General features: G+C 43.5%; 1 protein-coding gene across 1 annotated transcript; it reads left to right on the forward strand.

The window, feature by feature from the left end:
• Positions 1-19,199: 19,199 nt before the first annotated feature.
• Positions 19,200-21,335, forward strand: LOC109769159 (gibberellin 3-beta-dioxygenase 2-2). Its single transcript, XM_020327909.4, has 3 exons — positions 19,200-20,017; positions 20,265-20,423; positions 20,573-21,335. The coding sequence occupies exons 1-3, from the start codon at positions 19,539-19,541 to the stop codon at positions 21,045-21,047; spliced, it is 1,113 nt and encodes a 370-aa protein (XP_020183498.1). The 5' UTR covers positions 19,200-19,538; the 3' UTR covers positions 21,048-21,335.
• The last annotated feature ends 878 nt before the right edge of the window (positions 21,336-22,213 follow it).

A 22,213-nucleotide genomic window follows, 5' to 3' on the forward strand; every position in this document is an offset into this window, starting at 1 on the left:
GCAAGGAAGCGGAAAGAAACAATAGCAATCTCAACATAACGAGAGGTAATTTAGTAACATGAAAATTTCTACAACCATATTTTCCTCTCTCATAATAATTACATGTAGGATCATAAGCAAATTCAACAATATAGCTATCACAAAACATATTCTCAACACGATCCACATGCATGCGAAGTTGACACTCTCCCAAAATAGTGGGATTAACATTAGCAAAAGTCATGACCTCTCCAAACCCACTTTTATCAAAAATTTCATAAGATTGAACAAAATCCAAATATGTGGGATCTAAAGTTGACAATATTCCAAACCCACTTTCAATACTATTGCAAACATTATTATCAATCTCATATTCATCATGGGGCTTAAATAAATTTTCAAGAACATAAGAAGAATCACCCCAATCATGATCATTGTAACAAGTAGTAGACATAGCAAAACTACCATCCCCAAGCTTAGGGTTTTGCATATCATTAACACAATTGACATTAATAGAATTTATAATAACATCATTGCAATCATGCTTTTTATTCAAAGATCTATCATGAATCACTTCATAAATCACTTCATCACAATTTTCAGATTCACGGATTTCAAGCAAAACTTCATAAAGATAATCTAGTGCACAAAACTCACTAGCAATTGGTTCATCATAATTGGATCTCTTAAAAAGATTAGCAAGCGGATGAGGATCCATAGATCTTAGGTTCTCTATTTAGCAATAAATAAACAACTATTCCAACCAAACGAGCAAACGAGCCAAGTAAGACATCAAAGCAAACGAAAAGACGAACAGAAGAAGGGCGAATAAAGCGGCAAGGGTGAAGTGGGGGAGAGGAAAACGAGAGCCAAATAGCAAATAATGTAATGCGAGGGATAAGAGTTTATGATGGGTACTTGGTATGTCTTGACTTGTGCGTAGACTCCCCGGCAACGGCGCCAGAAATCCTTCTTGCTACCTCTCGAGCACTGTGTTGGCTTTCCCTTGAAGAGGAAAGGGTGATGCAGCAAAGTAGCGTATGTATTTCCCTCAGTTTTTAAGAACCAAGGTATCAATCCAGTAGGAGGCCACGCTCAAGTCCCACGCACCTACACAAACAAATAAGAACCTTGCAACCAACGCGATAAAGGGGTTGTCAATCCCTTCACGGCCACTTGCAAAAGTGAGATCTGATAGAGATGATAAGATAATATTTTTGGTATTTTTATGATAAAGACTAAAAGTAAAGAAAGAAAAATAAACGGTAATAGAAATAACTTGTTGACGGGAGATTAATATGATGGAAAATAGACCCGATGGCCATAGGTTTCACTAGTGGCTTCTCTCAAGATAGCATAAGTATTATGGTGGGTAAACGAATTACTGTCGAGAAATTGATATAATTGAGCATAGTTATGAGAATATCTAGGTATGATCATGTATATAGGCATCACGTCCGTGACAAGTAGACCGACTCCTGCCTGCATCTACTACTATTAGTCCACACATCGCCCGCTATCTAGCATGCATCTAGAGTATTAAGTTCATAAGGACGGAGTAACGCTTTAAGCAAGATGACATGATGTAGAGGGATAAACTCATGCAATATGATATAAACCCCATCTTTTTATCCTCGATGGCAACAATACAATGCGTGTCTTTTCCCGTACTGTCACTGGGATCGAGCACCGCAAGATTGAACCCAAAGCTAAGCACTTCTCCCATTGCAAGAAAGATCAATCTAGTAGGCCAAACCAAACTAATAATTCGAAGAGACTTGCAAAGATAACCAATCATACATAAAAGAATTCAGAGGAGATTCAAATATTGTTCATAGATAATCTTGATCATGAACCCACAATTCATCGGATCTCGACAAACACACCGCAAAAGAATATTACATCGAATAGATCTCCAAGAGAATCGAGGATAAATTTGTATTGAGATCCAAAAAGAGAGAGCCATCTAGCTAATAACTATGGACCCGAAGGTCTGAGGTAAACTACTCACACATCATCGGAGAGGCTATGGTGTTGATGTAGAAGCCCTCCGTGATCGATGCCCCCTCCGACGGAGCGCCAGAAAAGGCCCCAAGATGGGATCTCACGGGTACAGAAGGTTGCGGCGGTGGAAATAGGGTTTTGGCTCTGTTTTTGATGGTTTGGGGGTACGTAGGTATATATAGGAGGAAGAAGTAGGTCGGTGGATCCACGAGGGGCCCACGATGGTGGAGGGCGCGCCCAGGGGGGTTGGCGCGCCCCCCTACCTCGTGGCTTCCTCGTTGGTTGCTTGACGTCCACTCCAAGTCCTCTGGATCATGTTTTTTTCGAAAATCACGTTCCCGAAGGTTTCATTCCGTTTGGACTCCATTTGATATTCTTTTTCTGCGAAACACTGAAATAGGCAAAAAACAGCAATTTGGGCTGGGCCTCCGGTTAATAGGTTAGTCCCAAAAATAATATAAAAGTGTATAAATAAGCCCATTAATCATCCAAAACAGAATACATAATAGCATGGAACAATAAAAAATTATGGATACGTTGGAGACGTATCAAAGTTCTTCCCCGAGATACACTTCACTGAATACTTAAAAATTGCATATGTTGGAGACTGAGTTGGGGGCGATGTCTTGTGGGTGAAGGTTATAGAAATGCAAAACGTCCTAGAATTTTTTTGACCCGGCGGGGAGAAGCCACGGAGGAGATGATCCGTGAAAACCACAACCTCACGATCTTGGGCTGGGGGGAAATTCAAAGCCTGGAGCCCACCAATGGATGGCCTCTTTGGCAGGTAAAACCCCCATGGTCACATACTCAGCAAGCGTGTCCTCTATGACTCGAGATGCAACCCAGTCGCAAGTGGTGGGGGACTTAGTCATGATGAGTCAGAGGAGCAAGCTGTAGCCAAATATAAGGAGGTGCTGGATTAAAAACACTTTGATTCATGGTTAAAACTGGTCAGGTGCATAGCGGATCAAGTTATGGTGATTTAAGCCGGCCAGGATGATGAGATACCGTACATATGGTGGATCAAGATGTAAAAGTATGACCCGGCAAGGTTCATTGATAAGCTGGCGAGTGATAAGGTTATTATTAAGCCGCCTAAGCCATAAGATGGCGGGTCAAATACCAACAGATCTAAGGTGAAAGGAAGTTTTGCTAAGTATGGGGCAAACAAGTTTCACAGTTTATGCCTATAATTTTGGATCTACTACAACCTTGAAAATGAAGAACAATTGCTAAACCTAAGGTACAGTGGCGGAAAAAGCAGCAGGTTGTGAATGGATTCTAAAGAGGAAAAGATCGGTGCTAGAAGCAAAATAAGGGCTAAAGCAGCTACCGTGTTTTTTCTTATCATTTGCGGATTGAGCCACATTTTCCAAACAACAGGTGGACGAACTTGGATGAAATTCGATGAACATGATGAACACCGACGAACTAGGGTGACCTAATGCAGATCTGAAGTGAAAAAATATGAATACCTGGCGATGTTAATGAAGAGCGAGAGTGCACCGTGGTTCTCTGGTCCGGTCAGGTTGATGCAGCGGCCCTTGATGGAGTCGCTAGGGAAGATTGGCCGGAGCGGCGGAGCTCTTGCGCGGCGGAGGTCAGAAGGAGGAAGAAGAAGTGGAGGCGAAAGGGACTGAAAGTTAATAAGGCCCCCCTCCCCATGCCTATTTATAAGGGAAAAGTGAAACAGTAAAATGGCAGGCGCAGAAATCGAGGAGGCGTCATGATTATCCCAACAGTGGAGGCACCTCGATTCTCGGATGACCAGTTAATGCAAAATGATCCGTTGTGATGTCACAAGATTTTCTGTATTTATTTTGCAAGCCGTCATGGCGGGTTACAAAGATCCGGTTCAGATTAACCATTGGGAGGAATCAAAGGAAGACCCGCCAATCAGATGCAGTGAAGATTGACATTAACAGGTTCAAATCAATCTGGGGCCTAATGTTGGGGATCTAACCCCTCGGTGTGACCCGCCCAGGAGGGGTCGGGTTACACTGTTGGCGACTCATAGATGAAAGCTCAAATAGGCCTGAGAATATATGATATGAAGATTGGAGGCGGCTTACAAGACGGGCCCGTTGAAGGCCCAAGACTTGGAGGAAGGCCCTGTGACCCGGAGATATGAGCTGCCTCACGGTGACTTGTCTGGTAAGGCAAGGCGACTTAGTAACCGAGTTGGTCACGTTGTGTGATCAGATTTGGACTCTTGTAGGCCCAGGGCCTCGACCTGTGTATATGAAGGCGAGACCCTGCGGCGGGTCAACTAAAGAAATAATAGATCGATAGCTAGTTCAAGTGATTCCGCTCCCTTGTAATCAATATCGATCAATACAGTATTAGCAGGACGTAGGATTTTACCTCGTTGTGAGGGGTTGAACTTGGGTAAACTCGTGTCCTTTGTCTCGTTCAACCCCTTCGAGCTAACCGACGTTGCGATGGCTCCACACCTAAGTCCTTTCACAAGGGCATCTGCCATGACAAAACCATGACACTGCCCGTCGCTGCCGCTGCCGGCCCGTCGCCACCGCCGCATTGCCGCCCGCTGCTGCCGCCGTCGCCCCCCGGTATGTCTCCCTCCCTCCCTCCGACCATCCTCCCTCTTCCATCCCTCCCTCCCTCCCTCCGAACCTGTCCCTCCTCCCTCCCTCCCTCCCACCATCTCCCTCGGGCCCTCAACCATCCCTCCCTCCCTCCCTCCTGCATTGCATAAATGGGTGGATGAAATTAGGTTTTTTTAATGGTTGGATAGATAGATGGATAGACAGATGCATTAAACTAGGTTTCCTTTAGTAATGCTTTGGATAGATAGATGGATGGATGGATAGCTGTTAGGGTTAGAAGTAGTGTATATTTGGTAATACAAATTTTTAGTAAAAAAACTAGTTTTACAATTCTTTTGTAAACGTAGGTCTCTTGAATCAGCATAATAATGTATAGTTGATAGATTATAGGGTTTCACTAAGTCCTAAAATCAGGATAATAATGTTTTTATTTATATTTTGTTTTTGCAAAAATCAAGGAGCCTCTGCATCATCCCCGCAATCGTCCCTGTCACCGGCCCCTTCCGATCTCGAGTGAGACCAGCCAAATCCCCTTGTTTAGTTGATGTCGATGATGATGTTGATGTTTTCATAGATGTAGTAGAGTAATAGATGAGTAGCTGTGACAATGTGATGAAGCTAGCTAGTTTTTTTAAGAAAGTATCTGTGAGGCTACTCCCAGTTATATGCACTTCTGTTTCATTATTGATTTTGAAAAATGCCGACAAAATGGATGCATAGATGCATTTTGTAGAGAACACCTCCAAGTGGCCTATGTTTTGCCATAGTGTTGATTAATTTCCATTCCAGCAAATTTCAGGCGCTTGATATATCCTTTTTAGCAAAGGTCATGCCAGATTTTTCCGTGAATTTTAGCATGGCTTGTGCTAGAATGTAGGAAATATCGAGTGCCTTGGATTTGCCGGAAAGAGAATTTAACGACATTTTGGGCTGACTTGAAGTCTTTCGGGGCTCCATACATGACAGTCAAAAAAACAGTGACGGAGAGTGTCCACCATATATGAGAGAAGAAGAATGCCGACTGTTGTCGTGGGGGTCGCTTCTCCTTCTTCTCTTTGTGCTAGACCTTTGTTATGCACTAGGGGAAGGAGGAGTAGCGACCATCACCGACGGTCGAAAAACAGTGACGAAGAGTGTCCGCCATATATGTAAGAAGAATCCGACTGTTGTCATGGGGGTCGCTTCTCCTTCTTCTCTTTGTGCTAAACCTTTGTTATGCACTAGGGGAAGGAGGAGTAGCGACCATCACCGACGGTCGAAAAATCAGTGACGGAGAGTGTCCACGATATATGAGAGAAAAAGAATCCCGACTGTTGTCGTGAGGGGAGCTTCTTTTTCATTTGAAGGTGCTATACATTTTTGGTGTAATGCACTTTCAAATGAAAGTAGGAGCTTCCATCACCGACGGGCGCAAATGTCAGAGAGGAAGAATCCCGACAGACCAATAGTCAACCCGTGATGAATAATAATGATCTAATTTAGTTTTTGTAGTACTTATATTGAATTTTAGAAGTTTAATCTTTGAATTGTGAACATAGGAAATGTCTGACGACGATGATAGGATCCCTGAGTGCGACTACTGCGGCGACAACCGGGGTCTGTGTGATAGGCCTCACCTGGAAGACGGTCGGTGCTTCAGTATTAAGCTCGACGAGACCTTCGATGTTGAAACATGTAATTTCTGTCTTTTTCGTAATTAAGCATGACTTCTGCTTCTTCAACGTGTAATTTCTGTCTTTTACAATTCAACTAGTGCATCCCCTGCCATGCAAGACGCTATGTCTTGGAGAAGCTGAATTTCGAAGATCATGAGAATATGGAGACAAAGATAGTTCACCTCAGGAGCCATCATGGTTATGCTTTTGCCGTGAAGCTATGCAATGCGGAGAGCTACTCCCATTTTGGTTGCTCGAATTGGGAAACACTGTGCAAGGCATATGGTTTTCAGGAGGGTATGCAGGTCACCTTCGATCTTGGTGATCCTAAAGATGACATCGACGAAGATAATGTCGATGAAGACAATATCGACGAAGCTGATATCGAAATTTGGGCCCTTGTTGATACGCTTCCACTTCTACCTCTATGTGAGTTTCTCAAACGTATTTATTAAGTAATTTATATTGTTTTTATAAAAATAGTTGACAGCTTATATATTTCCATTGACATCTTATTTCCATTCTTCAAAAAATATTCGGAAAGTAGTAGACAAAACCTACTACACTGATGGCTTTGAAGTAACTTATGAGGAGAAAGATCATCTTGTCTCCTTTATTATTGATCTTGAGACTTTCAATAAGAATTATGAAACTCCTCCACATTATGGTCAATACGTGCCACTAGTCCACGTGTTGAACTACGGCAACATCCATGGACATGGCATTGTAAGATCTTTTATTATTATGACACCAGTACATCTTTTGCATACATTCTTCTAAATCTAAACTACATTGCTAACTACGTTACTATTATGCTCTTCAACAGAAAATCCCGAAGGATTGTGTGCCTGATCTGGTGTATACGAAAGGTCACATTGATGTTGTTGGCTTACAACCAAGTCTGCCTACGGGTCAGCGCTGTTCATACAAGATTTCTTGAACAGTTGAAGACCTCAAAATCAAAGAATGGGAAGAAGTTATGAATGATCATAGGGAGCTACTTGGAAGCAACATTGTGCGAAGCCCACAAATTGGAGACAGGATAATCTCCATTCTCCATAATGGAGAGTCAGGGGCTATGTTGTTTTATGTTATTTTACCTTAGAGAGGGGTAGCAGGTCCAAGCTAATACTCATGATCATGTGCTAAGAACAATTAACTAGGGTTGGTTATGACTATGATGATGGTGAGTATGACTTGTTATTATGATAAAGAGTAAAAGTTGTTAGATGACTATGATGATGATGAGTATGACTTGATATTATGATAACGAGTAGAAGTTGTTAGATTACTATGCTGATGATGAGTATGACTTGTTACCATAACGAGTAGAAGTTGTTAGATGACTATGATGATGATGAGTATGACTTGTTATTATGATAACGAGTAGAAGTTGTTAGACGACTATTATGATGATGCAGTATGACTTGTTATTATGATAACAATGATAAGTTATTATTATGATGATGATGATGATGATGAGTTGTTATATGGGCATGAAGAGTTATTATATATCAGTGGGTGAAATAAACGTGGATTAGATTCAAGTGGAGGCAACATGGTGCAGATCGAAAGTACTACTAATCCAAACTTGATCATTTAGTTTTGATTAGTAGTACTTTCGATCTGCACCATGTTGCCTCCACTTAGATCTATTCCACATCTCTTTCACCCACTGAAATAATAACTCATCATGATCATAAAATAATATGATGAGATAGCTGTATAAAACATGTACAAATACAGTGCCAATACGCAAAAGAAAAAAATATAGGAAATATTAGTAGTAGCGCGGGGCGTGCAGATAGCAGCAACGTTGGTTTAGCAGTAGCGAGGGTCAGTAGCCACGCTACTGCTATGTACGGTTAGCAGTAGCGCTGGTAAACCCACGCTACTGCTAAGGTTTAGCTGTAGCGCCGCAGTAGTAGCGCAGCCACCCGTGCTACTACTATCACTATTTTCAGCGCTACTACTAGGGTTTTCCCTGGTAGTGACTGATCTAGGTAATTTGAAGCCGCCTAGAGTGATCTACACGCATCCCAAGTGTTAGGCCCCATGCGCCGCTTATTCCTCTCCCTTATCCCACGTAGCGACGCACACAACCACACATTTCCTCTCCCCTATCCTTCGTCTACCTTGCTCGATTTCCCCCCTCCCATAGACCTCTGCTCTCCTTTGTCTTCCCCTTCCTCTAGATCAGGACAAACACCGGCAAGCCAATGGACGCCGTTGTTTCTCCTTCTCATTTGTGTGCATCGTCATGAGGAACCATCCTTTTAGGTAGTTGCTGCTCCTTGATACGTCTCCAATGTATCTATAATTTTGTATTCTTTCCTGCTATTATATTATCAATCTTAGATACTTTATATGCAATTTTATATCATTTTTGGGAACTAACCTATTAACTCAGTGCTCAGTACCAGTTCCTGTCTTTTTGCGTGTTTTTGGTATTACAAAAAATCAATACCAAACAAAGTCCAAACACGATGAAACTTTACGATGATTTTTTCTGGACCATAATGGACCGTAGAAGCTTAGGGAGGAGGCTAGAAGATGTACGAGATGGCCACAAGCTCCCACGGTGCACCTCCAAGAGGGTGCGCCACCTAAGCTTGTGGACCCCACGTAACTCTGTTTGACCTAATTCCACTTCTATGAATTTCCATAAATCCCAAGACCAACAAAGAGCCTCCCAAAACAATTTTTCTGCCTCTGCAAGCTTCTGTTCTTCCGCGATCCCATCTGGAGGCCTTTTCCAGTACTTTGCCTGAGGGCGGATCGATCACGGAGGGCTTATACATCATCCTTGCTGCATCTCCAATGATGTGTGAGTAGTTTACCAGAGACCTACGGGTCCATAGTGATTAGCTAGATGGCTTCTTCGATCTTCAATACAATGTTCTCCTCAGAGTTCTATTCGATGTAATCTTCTTTTGCGGTGTGTTTGTTGGGATCCGATGAATTATGGGTTTATGATCAGATTATTTATTGAAAGTAATTGAGTCATTTCTGCACTTTATTATGCATAATTATTATAGCTTTGTATTTCTCTCCGATCTATCCGTTTGGTTTGGCCAACTAGATTGATTTATCTTCAGTGGGAGAGGTGCTTTGTAGTGGGTTCAATCTTGGGGTGTCCTCACCCAGTGACAACAGAAGTATCGAGGCACGTTTTGTATTGTTGCTACTAAGGAGAAAACGATGGGGTTTAATCATATTACTTGGTTTTATTCTGTCTACATTATGTCATCTTGCTTAAATAATTAATCTGTTTGTCATGAACTTAATACCATAGATGCAGGCACGAGTCGGTCGATTGGTGGAGTAATAGTAGTAGATGCAGGCAACAGTCGGTATACTTGTCACGGACGTAATGCCTATATACATGATCATTGCCATGAATAACATCATAACTATGCGCTTTTCTATCAATTGCCCAACAGTAATTTATCTACCCACTGTATGTTATTATTATGAGAGAGAAGTCTCTAGTGAAAACTATGGCCCCCGGATAATCATATTACAAAACCAAAAGTACCTTTCTGTAATTTTACTTCTTTTATTTTACTTTGTAATTTATCTATCAACAACTATCGGATTTAATCCTTGCAATTAATGAGTACAAGGGGATAGACAACCCTCCGTGTTGGGTTGAAGTATTTGCTCTTGTGTGTATAGGTATTGTTCACTAGGCATTTGCGTGGTTCTCCTATTGGTTTGATAACCTTGGTTCTCACTAAGGGAAGTTTATTGTATTAATTTCAATCCAATAGGTTTTCTGTTTTCATCCCTCATTTTGACACATACATCATCTAATTTCTTGTTTTCAAAATCTAAACCGAGTGCACTCTCACATTTGACTTTGTAATAGTTTCAGTTTTTTTAGCATCTATTTATGGATTTGTTTAACAAAATTTCTACAACAATGCTCGGGTTATCTAGTTTAGTAGATTTCGCCAACCGGTTTTCATACTAGCATGTGATTGGCACAGTTTTGTGACGGCGTGCATGAGTAGTATTGTATGTGATGTGTTTATATAAGCGTCTTGTCTTAATTGAAATAAAAATGTTATCATAGGCCACAGCTACAGCTAGCTAACTAACCAAAAGAGTATATTATCATGGGCCATAGCTATAGCCAGCTAACTAACCAAGCACGATTAACATCTTAAAAAACAGTAGGAGGAAGGTGTTGTTTTTTTCTCAGATCCCAACATGTAAAGATTCCTTCTCTTTTCAGGTGGCTGGATGGATGGCTCCAAGTGTGGAGGCCCGTCTAAGTGTACATAGGAGGTAGCAAGTAATAGTTGTACTCTTTCCAATATTTGGACAAGGGATACCCCAAAGGAACCATGCAACCCTATGCATTTTCTATTATTGGCCGGGTGTATGGCCGTTTGGAAACATGTTAGGTGTTGTAATGCAGTTGGTTAGAATTAATGTTGACTGTGAAGGAACAATATGTATATGCATGCCTTTTCCATAATGTATCCTTTGCAAAGTTAAATTAATCTTGAAAAGAAAGACTTGGAGAATGTGGTGTGCAGTCAAATTGAGCTAAGCACAATTGTATCTGTTTAGCCTTTGTGGGTCACTGATGTTATTTATTCTCACTTTTGAGTGTGCCTTTGTCACATTAAGGTTTGAAATTAATACAATAAACTGTACAATTATTTAAAAAACAAGAGTTTGTTGGCCTTTGATCTGAGTTGTGCAAAACCATTGACCCAATTCTATAGTTATCCATCCAATAGTTATGGATAAATTTAATGTGATACTCTTTTGTACACATGAGATTGTTGTTCTTGTGCTTACAATTTTTTTTAAATATGACACTTTGTGTTTAAAAAGTTGCATGTCTTTGCTCTCCAGTCTTTAATATTATCTTCCTGACAATGTTCTTAGTTTTGTCATGATGATAGATATACATATGTGGGCTTAAAATGCTTTGTGCTTGTAACATGTTTGATGCATACGAGCATTCCTTAGAAAAGTGCCAAGTTACATGTTGTTTTTTAAATTATTTCATGTCAAAATATTGAAGTGAGAGTACATGTAAAATTTTGGTAAGTTCACTTGTAGATATCAAGCGAACTATATATTTCCCATATTCCAATTATGTTGGTCAAAGGTGACTTGCATGTGAATGCTTGCTGGAACTTGTAAAATAGTAATAAAGTTTGTAGATACTCCCCACTATGTGCAATCATTGGTCATTTATGTTATAATTAAGCATGCAAGGGTGAGATCTCACTGTGGGTCCCTATTACACGCTATCACCCATCCAATTTCATGTTAAGACAAGAGCACAGACAACCGTCCAAGCCAATTCAGATCTACACTCTGGACATTCCAAGGCGCTTATCCACGCACAGTTTTAGAGCTTTTCTATTTTGTACTGTTTGGAATCCGTCCAATGGGTAGATGCATATGAGTACAATACAATAAACAGATGTGGGGCAAACCAACATGTGGTTGGATGTTAGTAGGATAGTGGTATCCCTCGTCCACCAGAATTCCAAGTCCTAGACATGACACTGGTGCTCGCATTTTCCTAAATTTATTTCAGGTATTCTGACGATGTGCGTTCAGTGGAAAGAGACATTTCCGTCGACTACGAAGACTTCTTTGACGACTTCATTAATCTCAAAATGATCTGCTTGCTTAGTCTCTCTGTGATGTTTATAGGGGTGAGCGTATGAGCGCCTGTGTCTATACTTTATTAAGAAAAAGCATCCTATGCCTCAAGGCATCTAATTAGGAAATAGTCTAGCACAGTTTGTCCTCAGGTCATACACGGAACGCTTGGTTTTTATTTTCTGTTCCAAAAGAAAATAAATAAGGTTTTTGCTAAAAAAAATGCATCCAAAACTAGGGAGTCAGCTTGCCCAGTAAATGTCAATAGGCATGCACCATGTGTGGAAATTCAGTTTTACAAAAGGGCGCACATGCTTATGTGCATGAGAGGATAGGAAGAGAACAGGGGCAAGTTTGTAGATGTCGTACAAAACAAGGGTATATTTCCACTAATCCAAAGGCAAACAATGTCAACACTACATGGTGTAGTACTACTATTTCTGGTAAACAAAAATTTCTATCATATACAGTCTTATCCCATTCAATAGCGTGTCGCGGTTTCTGGCAAAGTGGGTTCATACCAGCAAGACACTGGACGTATGGTTGTAGTGATGTCTGAAAGCTATTTTTTAGACGACCAAGCAACAAAGGATGGAATATACCTAACAAACAACTTGCTCGTTTTGAACATTTTTTGTTCCACAAACAGAATCGTCACCCGCTAGATCACTCAACAAGGCACTGTTTGAAGCGCCGGCATTAATTTCCATTTTAAGAAATGCTACGATTTGTTTCACCGTTCTCTGATTTATATGGATTTTTTGCATTGCGTACGGTCTCATCTCGTACAAACACCTTAATATTTGATGCCTATTGTATCTTGGCTTCTGAAGACAATGTTTAACTATTATAGACGATGTCATTTGTGGAAAGAAAAACCAAAACATGAGATTCATCATGATAAAACACAGGGCAGCTCTCCCGTGAAAAGGAGAGAACCGGACAACTCGTCTATAGCCGTGGTTTTCTCCGATGCTCAGAACATATCTAGTGTTTCCATAGTTTTTCGGTTCTATCACATGACGCTCTCGAGGCATGTGAATAGAAGTAATAGTAAGAAAAAAGGATTAGGAGTTCTTTTAGACAACGGAATTGCTGTACACACGACAAACAGTATGCACGACCGTCAGCATAGCAGTGCTCTTTAGACAAAAGTTACATTCAGATTTGATTTACTTTTAAGGAATAAAAGTATTATTTTTCCGTGAATACTGTACAGGATCTTTACTAGTGCGTTGGCTACTTGGAGCATAATTTACCCTCTTCTTCCTTAAGTTGTGTGTGAAATTAGCATTTGATATTTTTAGAGGTAAACAAACATCATGTTAGTGCACAACAAATATATTTTGTTTTTATGATCTTTTCATTGCAATGCGGAGATTCTTTCTTTTCAATGTTATAATTTGCTTCTTCATAATAGATCTGGTTCTTTTTCGCAGAATTATTATTATTTTGCTTCTGACTCGGAGCTCGGTAGCAGTAGCACAACTGGAGCTGTGAGGCGAGGTGCTCTCTGGGTTGTTCGAGCGGGGGAAGGCGAGCAGGGACGCCCACGGCGTTGGCGACAAGGAGAGCGCAGCGGTAGCTTGCGTTGCGCGCGCGCGCGAGTCCCGTTTGTCCCAGCTGAGGCAGCAGCCTCGGGATCCTCACCACCATCACAAAGTCGCTCGGTCGATCGGGCGTCACCCTCTTTTGTTGTGTTTCTTTCCCTGTCCCCGCCGCCACTGCAACCGGTTTTTCTGTGCATAATATACTGCCCACTGAAGCGGAAATCCCTTTTGGAGCTCGGCCTTCAGTGAGGCCTCCAAATTCAAATTTGATGTTTCATCAAATTCATATTTTTACATTTCAAAAATTTTGAAAAAAAATATAGATATACATGAAGGCATGATACACATGTGTGTAAATTTTCAGTTCAAAATACATTGAAATGAGGGCTGTGCAAAAAAGACAAATCTGGGGCTGTTTAATACATGATACTATTCATCCTCCCAAGCCATGAATTTGTGTTTTTTGTGCAGGTCGCAACTCAAGGTATTTCATCATGAATTTTTACACACGTGTGGGTTACATCCTTACATACACGCATATTTGTTTTCAGAATTTTTTGAACCATAAAAGTTTGAATTTGAATTTCTCAATAAAGGCCTCCATGGAGCTCGGCCTCCAAAACGCCTCCCTCCCATTGAAGGGCCATATGCGTGCTTTGTTTTACTCGTGCTAGTTATAGTGCCCTCGAGCAGCAGAGAAACCACGTACGTATTACCTTTTGTTTTTCTCGTCGCCTTTTTGTAAGACCTGCATGAATGACAAATATCGTATCGACGCCACTGCACACACCAATGTTCCTTCATACTCCTATATTATTGTTTCTGAAAAGGAAGAATACTCCCGACCTTTGTATCATGTGTTGTATACAGCCATAATCCTTTATATATTTGGAACCTGTTCAAAATGCTAGTAAGGGTGGGAGCATATCTTTTGTTATGGTCGCTTTGGTTATGTAAAAATGATTTGGTTTTTTGGGGTAAAAACTCTACTCCTTTTTTTAAATGATCGGGGGGGGGGGGGGGGGGGGCGCGGCTCCCCACCTGAATATATTTCAAAACGAGGTTTGAGTTTTACAGGAGTCCTGCATTGCGTGATGAGAGGTAATCACGCCACAGACCGACGTGATCCATCACTGTTGTCGTCTTTAGACGGTGAGCCCAAACAACAAGATCATCTAGAGTATTTTTGGCAGAAGATGAAGCATCAATATCTAAACCTTGGAAAACTTTCTTGTTCCTAGCATACTAGATTTTGCATAAAAGAGAAGCAGCATGAAGGGGCGGACCGTTGTGGGAAGCGCGTCAGGGATCGTAGTGTTGAAGAAATCCGCGGTAGGGCTGAATCGGGGACGGATCTCGGTGGCACGCCACACCCGACGAGCTGCCGTGCAAGTGAAGAACAGGTGATTGCGGTCCTCCACCGCCTGGTCACATCTCGGGCAGGTCTCATAGCTGAGGACGTGCTTCTTATGGAGGTTTTTCCTGGTGTTCAAGCGATCAAGGTAGAACAACCATCCGAAGATCATCACCTTCTTCGGCACCTTGGACACTCAAATCAGAGCAAGAGTGGGGTCCGCAAGCTTCACACTTAGCGCCGCATATGCCCCGCGTGTGGTGAAGCAGTTACCATTAAGGAGCTTCCATGTGGTGGGTACCTGAGAGAGTGTAACAACATGCAGCATAGAGTTTAGAGAAGCAAGTTATGCGACCATAGTAGAGGTGATTCGACCGCGAAGGGCAAGTTTGACCGCATCCTGTAAAAATAGTAGTGACCATAACATTGGGGTTTGTGTGGTGGGAGAAGAGAGTTGGGAAAACTACAGCCAGGGGCTCTGGTTGCAGCCAACGATCTAACCAAATGAAGGTGGACTTGCCATAGCCTAAAAAATAGTGCAAGATCTCTCGTATTCTCTGGAGCTGTTTGAAAATGGTTTTGGCAAGAAAACAACTATTCTTACCATGACCTATGTGGAGTGGGGAGTGATGTAGGACCCAATCTTTCCAAGGAAGGTCTCGAGAGTGTAAAAAATTGTAAGCAAATTTTAGGAGTAGACAAAAATTATGTGCACGCAAGTTTTTGACACCTAGACCCACCAGCCTCTCGGGGCATGCAAACTTTGTCCCAAGCTACCAAGCATTTTGCCCCGAAACAAACCTCGTCTTTAGACCAAAAGAAGGTGCGCCTGCGTTTGGGGGTAGAGCAGCACGTCGCGGTAGGAGGGCAGCGTGGCTGACACCGCGGCGATGGGATGGGGCTCGAGAGCTGTGAGCGGCGGAGCGTCGAGTGGGCTGGGAGTAGGGGTGGCGTAGGGCGTACTGGCTTGGCTGCATGGGTGTACAACACCGATGGTGTGGACGAGAGGTGCAGAGGGAGGAGGTGCATGCGGTGGGTCTACGGAAGGGGAATGGAGAGTTAGATTTGCATAAAATGCTGATGGGGCGGGCGTATGGGCCGCGGTGGTGCACGCGACCTTGTTGGCGATGCGGGGGTATGCATGAGGTGGAGAAGGGGGGTGTGCACGGGTGGCTGTGAGCAGGAGGTGACATTGCATGGAAGCGTCGCGCCCCTCGCCGCGCGTGCCCGCTGCTACTTGTGAGCTGCGTTGGGATTTCCCTGAAGAGGAGAGGATGATGTAGTACAGTAGAGATAAGTATTTCCTCATTTAAGAACCAAGGTTATCAATCCAGTAGGAGAACCAAGTAACACCTCGTTAGGAGTACCTGCACACAAAATAACAAATACATGCACCCAACGCGAACAAGAGGTTGTCAATCTCTCGGCGGTTAATTGCAAGGATCAAATCTCATAGTGATAGATAGATAAATAAAGCACAAAATATAATAAATTAAAGTAAATTGCAGCAACTTATTTTTGGATTTTAATATATGATAAAAGTATACTCGGGGACAAAGTTTTCACTAGAGGCCTCTCTCTTGAAGATAGCATATGGTGGGTAAACAAATTACTGTCGGACAATTGATAGAAAAACGAATAATCATGACGATATCCAAGGCAATGATCATGTATATAGGCATCACGTCCGAGACAAGTAGACCGACTCCTGCCTACATCTAGTACTATTACTCCACACATCGACCGCTATCCAGCATGCATCTACAGTATTAAGTTCATAAAGAACGGAGTAACGCCTTAAGCAAGATGACATGATGTAAACAAAGTAAACTCAAACAATATGAATAAACTCCAACTTTTTATGCTTAATGAAAACAATACAGATACGTGTATTGTCCCTTTCTGTCACTAGGATATAGATCATCGCAAGATTGAACCCTTCACAAAGCATCACTCCCATTGCAAGAAAAATCAATCTAGTTGGCCAAACCAAATCAATAGATTGAAGAGAAATACAAAGCTATAATAATCATGCATAAAAGAGTTCGGAGAAGACTCAAATAATATTCATGGATAATCTGATCATAAACTCAAAATTCATCGGATCCCAATAAACACACCGCAAAAAGTGATTACATCGAATAGAACTCCAAGAATATCGAGGAGAACATTGTATTCAAAGAGAGAGAAGAAGTCATCTACTCCCTCTGTTCCTAAATATTTGTCTTTTTAGAGATTTCAAATGGACTACCACATACGGATGTATATTGACATATTTTAGAGTGTAGATTTACTCATTTTGCTCTGTATGTAGTCACTTGTTGAAATCTCTAGAAAGACAAATATTTAGAAATGGAGGGAGTAGCTACTAGCTATGGACCTGTAGTTCTGTGGTAAACTACACACACATCATCGGAAGGGCATCAAGGTTGATGTAGAGCCCCTCCGTGATCGATTCCCCTTCGGCAGAGTGCTGGAAAAGGCCCCCAGATGGGATCTCGCGAGAACAGAAGCTTGCGGCGGCGGAAAAAGTGTTTTGGGTGGCTCTCTGTTGGTTTCCCGATTTTAGAGAATTTATAGAGGCGGAATCTCCATCAGATGAATGTGGGCCACCACAAGCCACCAGGGCACACCTACCCCCTGGGCACGCCCGGGTGCCTTGTGGGCTACTCCTTCATCTTCTAGGCCTCTCCCGAAGCTTCCATGCTATTTTATGTCTAGAAAAAAATCTTCAAAAAGTTTCGTGGCATTTGGACTTCGTTTGGTACTGATATTCTGGAAAACTAAAAACCGGCAAAAAACAACAACTGACACTTGGCACGAAGTTAATAGATTAGTCTCAAAAAAGATATATAATGATATATAACTACATATAAAACATCCAAGATTGATACTATAATAGCATGGAACAATCAAAAATTATAGATACGTTGGAGACGTATCAAGCATCCCCAAGCTTAATCCTTGCTCATCCTCGAGTAGTTAAATGATAAAAATAGGATTTTTGATGTGGAATGCTACCTAACATGTTTATCATGTAATCTCTATTTTGTGGCATGAACATTAAGGTCGGAATGATTCAAAGAAATAGTTTATAATTTGACATAAAAGCAATAATAATAAGGCATACCAACGAACAATCATGTCTTAAAAAATATCAACGCTAAAGAACGTTATCCCTACAAAATCATATAGCCTTGTCATGCTTCATCTTCTTAACACAAAGTATTTATCATGCACAACCCCGATGACAAGCCGAACAATTGGTTCAGGTGCAACTATGTTTGCTTCCCTCTTGATTTTCACTAGATCAGCCTTATGAAGGCATCAAATAACCTCCAAAACGTTATTTCTAAAACCGAAAACGGAGGACTTGCGAGGAGATACAACATAGAGAATGTGATGCACATAGAGTAGTTAACTTTGAAAGTAATGGTCATATGCAAATTCATACCAAGATCCATGCCCCTTTAGCATGCTCGTAGCTCGGCCTCCTCCACACGGGAGAAAAATGGAAATCCTGTACTTTCGGCCTTATATGCAACGTCTAAATCAGCATTCATGTTTTTCTTTACTCATACACCATAGAGGGGTTGCTACCGCACCCAAAATTTTATAGTACCCTTTGCAGATAACCAACATTGAATCTCTCTCTCTCTCTCTCTCTCTCTCTCTCATATCAACAGTAGTCAACTATATTAGATGAAAATCAACTTATCGTCATGCCTCTATATCGTCTTTTCTATCCATGGATCACCTACACACACAAACTAGATGATGCCACATTTGTTGCGAAATTGGTTGCAAAACTTTCAATGAGATTTGGTTTTATGGAGTCCGTGGCATAATAATAGGTGAATTGAAAATTAAAATACACATGGTTTATTTTATAACTCTACAATATTTATTTGAATATAATTAGCATAAGAGAATGAATAGACTTTTGCCATGCATAGTTGCAAGTCAAGGTATGCTTTTTCTTATGTATAGTTGCATGTTGAGAGAAATTTATCTGTGAAGATCACCTCCCACCTAAATCAAAACCTTACTTGCATTTTTCTATTCATGCTCAAATTAAATCAAATCTAACCAAAATCTAGAATATGATGGGTGTAAAATTTACGTCGAGCATGATTGATGTTGAACCAATAGAATATGTAACCCCTTACAACCCACACAATTAGCTAGTACTCCCTTCGTCCCATAAACACTCTTGTATCGTGGGACGGAGGGAGTAGTAGATATAGAATGAACGGATCTTCTACCCGTGGACCATATCACTAATTAATTTGGTTTGGGTTCTGTCTACCACATACAATTATTTGGATGGGGCGCTTTACTTTACATCTGTGTTTGTTTCTATGTTTGTGTATATTAATTGGGCGCCAGTGCCACTAGCCAGGCCAGGCAGCTAGATTTGTGTTGCGTAGCGGGTGGCCTTGTGCGCTCCACATCCCTCCAAAAGAGCCTCCTCTCTCTTCACGTTTCATCATCTTCTTCATCCCAACAGGCAAATGCATATTCATCTTTTTCTCTCTCTAGTTAATCGATCAAATTATCTAATGGATGGATTCCCCTCCGGCTGGCTCGGCTGCTCCTAATCCGCTACGCTCCAAAACTTCTCCCCCTATATATACAGCTCCTTGTACTTCTCTCGTTCTTACACTCACTCCTCAATCCATCCGTCTCCACCATTGCTCGCTAGCTCGAGCTCCTAGCTAGTACTGCAAAGTCAGCCGGGGAGTTGATTTGGTCCTTCTTGGCTTGACCGATCGTACGTGCCGCCAGGATGCCGACGCCGGCGCACCTGAGCAAGGACCCGCGCTACTTCGACTTCCGGGCGGCGCGGCGGGTGCCGGAGACGCACGCGTGGCCCGGGCTGCACGACCACCCCGTGGTGGACGGCAGCGGCGCGGGCGGAGGGCCGGACGCGGTGCCGGTGGTGGACATGCGCGACCCGTGCGCGGCGGAGGCGGTGGCGCTGGCGGCGCAGGACTGGGGCGCCTTCCTCCTGGAGGGCCACGGCGTCCCGTTGGAGCTGCTGGCGCGCGTGGAGGCCGCGATCGCGGGCATGTTCGCGCTGCCGGCGTCGGAGAAGATGCGCGCCGTGCGGCGGCCCGGCGACTCGTGCGGCTACGGGTCGCCGCCCATCTCCTCCTTCTTCTCCAAGTGCATGTGGTCCGAGGGCTACACCTTCTCCCCGGCCAACCTCCGCTCCGACCTCCGCAAGCTCTGGCCCAAGGCCGGCCACGACTACCGCCACTTCTGGTACGTACGCCGGCCGCCGATGCGCATATACACGTCATAGTACGGCACCTACCTAACTGGCTCTGGCCAACCGTCCGTACACACGTGAAGGGGCGACGTGTCCGACTCCGACCATGCATGCATGCACGCGCGCGAAACTTGTTACTCCTGTTCTGCTATGGCAGCAGCTAGCCGCGTGTGTCCGTTCGTAGGAGTAGTTACTTACACAGTTACACTTACGCCGTCCGTCGTGTTCCTCGACGTGCAGCGCCGTGATGGAGGAGTTCCACAGGGAGATGCGCGCGCTGGCCGACAAGCTGCTGGAGCTGTTCCTGGTGGCCCTCGGGCTCACCGGCGAGCAGGTCGCCGCCGTCGAGTCCGAGCAGAAGATCGCCGAGACCATGACCGCCACAATGCACCTCAACTGGTACGTTCCACTACTACTCCAGTAGTACAAGTACAATATATAGAATACAAATGGCAGCAGCCACGACGACACGTACTCCACCATGCAGCAAAGCATATATTGTCGGTGCGGCGGTTGACACGGAGTTGTGTCGTGTCGTTGATTCACAGGTACCCCAAGTGCCCGGACCCGAAGCGGGCGCTGGGCCTGATCGCGCACACGGACTCGGGCTTCTTCACCTTCGTGCTGCAGAGCCTTGTGCCCGGGCTGCAGCTGTTCCGGCACGGCCCCGACCGGTGGGTGACGGTGCCCGCCGTGCCGGGGGCCATGGTCGTCAACGTCGGCGACCTCTTCCAGATCCTCACCAACGGCCGCTTCCACAGCGTCTACCACCGCGCCGTCGTCAACCGCGACAGCGACCGGATATCGCTCGGCTACTTCCTCGGCCCGCCCGCCCACGTCAAGGTGGCGCCGCTCAGGGAGGCCCTGGCCGGCACGCCCGCCGCCTACCGCGCCGTCACGTGGCCCGAGTACATGGGCGTGCGCAAGAAGGCCTTCACCACCGGCGCCTCCGCGCTCAAGATGGTCGCCATCTCCACTGACAACGACGCCGCCAACCACACGGACGACCTGATCTCGTCGTAGATCGGCGCCGGCCATCACCGGCCGGCCAAGGGATCGATCTACACACACAATTAGTGAACAAAAAAATGCCAGAGATGGTGCATGGTGGGCTGGTAGCTTAGCTGAGGTAGCTAGGAGGAAGAGCGCGCGTGCGGCTGTCGTTCGTGCGGCTGTTCCCGCAAAAAAAAAAAAGGTTTCCTCCATATATGTCTCCATGCAGAACTGCAGATGCTGGTGGTGGATGCGTCCATGCAGCAGGGAACGAACTAATTGTAAGAAAATCAAGCAAACTTAGTTCTACATCTGTAATTAAGTATGCATGCCACTTGGTTTAATTCAATTCAAGTGCAGAAAAAATTATGATGGGAAAGAAGAAGACATGTTGTGTTTGTTCCTTCTAGCTGCTGGCTGCCTCCTGACCAAATTCTTGTTTTGTTATCACTGATCAGAACTACTCCCAAGTGTCAGAAAATGTTTTACATTATGGGACTGAGGGAGTAGATTATTCTAAAAAATGAACTAGATTACTAGTTAATTAATTGGCCCAGCAATTTGTCTTTTAGCCAGTTTGTCATTTGGCACGATGGCTTAGCGAACCAGGCTGGTCAAATGATATGAGGACGATGATATTTTATTGGTGTATAGACTAGCAAAAATGGCATTGTACTGGTATATATGCATGCATGTACATGTACATGTACATATATACACAAGAAAGCAAAATGGGGAAGCACCCAGCAGTGGACACGCATATTATTCCTTTGGAGGAATAGGCCACGGATGTGCAGGTGCAGTAGGACACACCTGGCTTGTACTGTTGTACATGGAATGGCTGCCTGTACATGCATGCATGCCCTCCATGCAGCAAGGAACACAAGCAACCAAATGGAGCAGACCATGCACAGGATCGCATACATCTATATATGCACACTTTTCATACATGCGTACGTGTATATAGTGGGGTAGCACCACCAGCCTACCAGGGTGTTGGTCCTGCTCTGGTCTGCAAGGAGAAGAGGATGCAATGCGCCAAGGGAGGTGCTTGTCCTGCATTCTGCCTGGATGAACGAAAATAAATGAAAACTAATTCAGAGAGAGAGAGAGAGAGAGAGAGAGAGAGAGAGAGAGAGAGAGAGAGAGAGAGAGAGAGAGAGAGAGAGAGAGAGAGAGAGAGAGAGAGAGAGAGA

This window comes from Aegilops tauschii, chromosome 3, assembly GCF_002575655.3.
Source record: "Aegilops tauschii subsp. strangulata cultivar AL8/78 chromosome 3, Aet v6.0, whole genome shotgun sequence".
Classification (NCBI taxonomy): Eukaryota; Viridiplantae; Streptophyta; class Magnoliopsida; order Poales; family Poaceae; genus Aegilops; species Aegilops tauschii.

What these genes read in the sequence shown, in the direction of transcription:
- LOC109769159 (XM_020327909.4), top strand. Translation starts at nt 19,539, where the DNA reads ATGCCGACGCCGGCGCACCTGAGCAAGGACCCGCGCTACTTCGACTTC. An exon ending in CACGACTACCGCCACTTCTG is followed by an intron (nt 20,018 to 20,264) that starts GTACGTACGCCG and finishes CTCGACGTGCAG; the next exon opens with CGCCGTGATGGAGGAGTTCC. An exon ending in GCCACAATGCACCTCAACTG is followed by an intron (nt 20,424 to 20,572) that starts GTACGTTCCACT and finishes GTTGATTCACAG; the next exon opens with GTACCCCAAGTGCCCGGACC.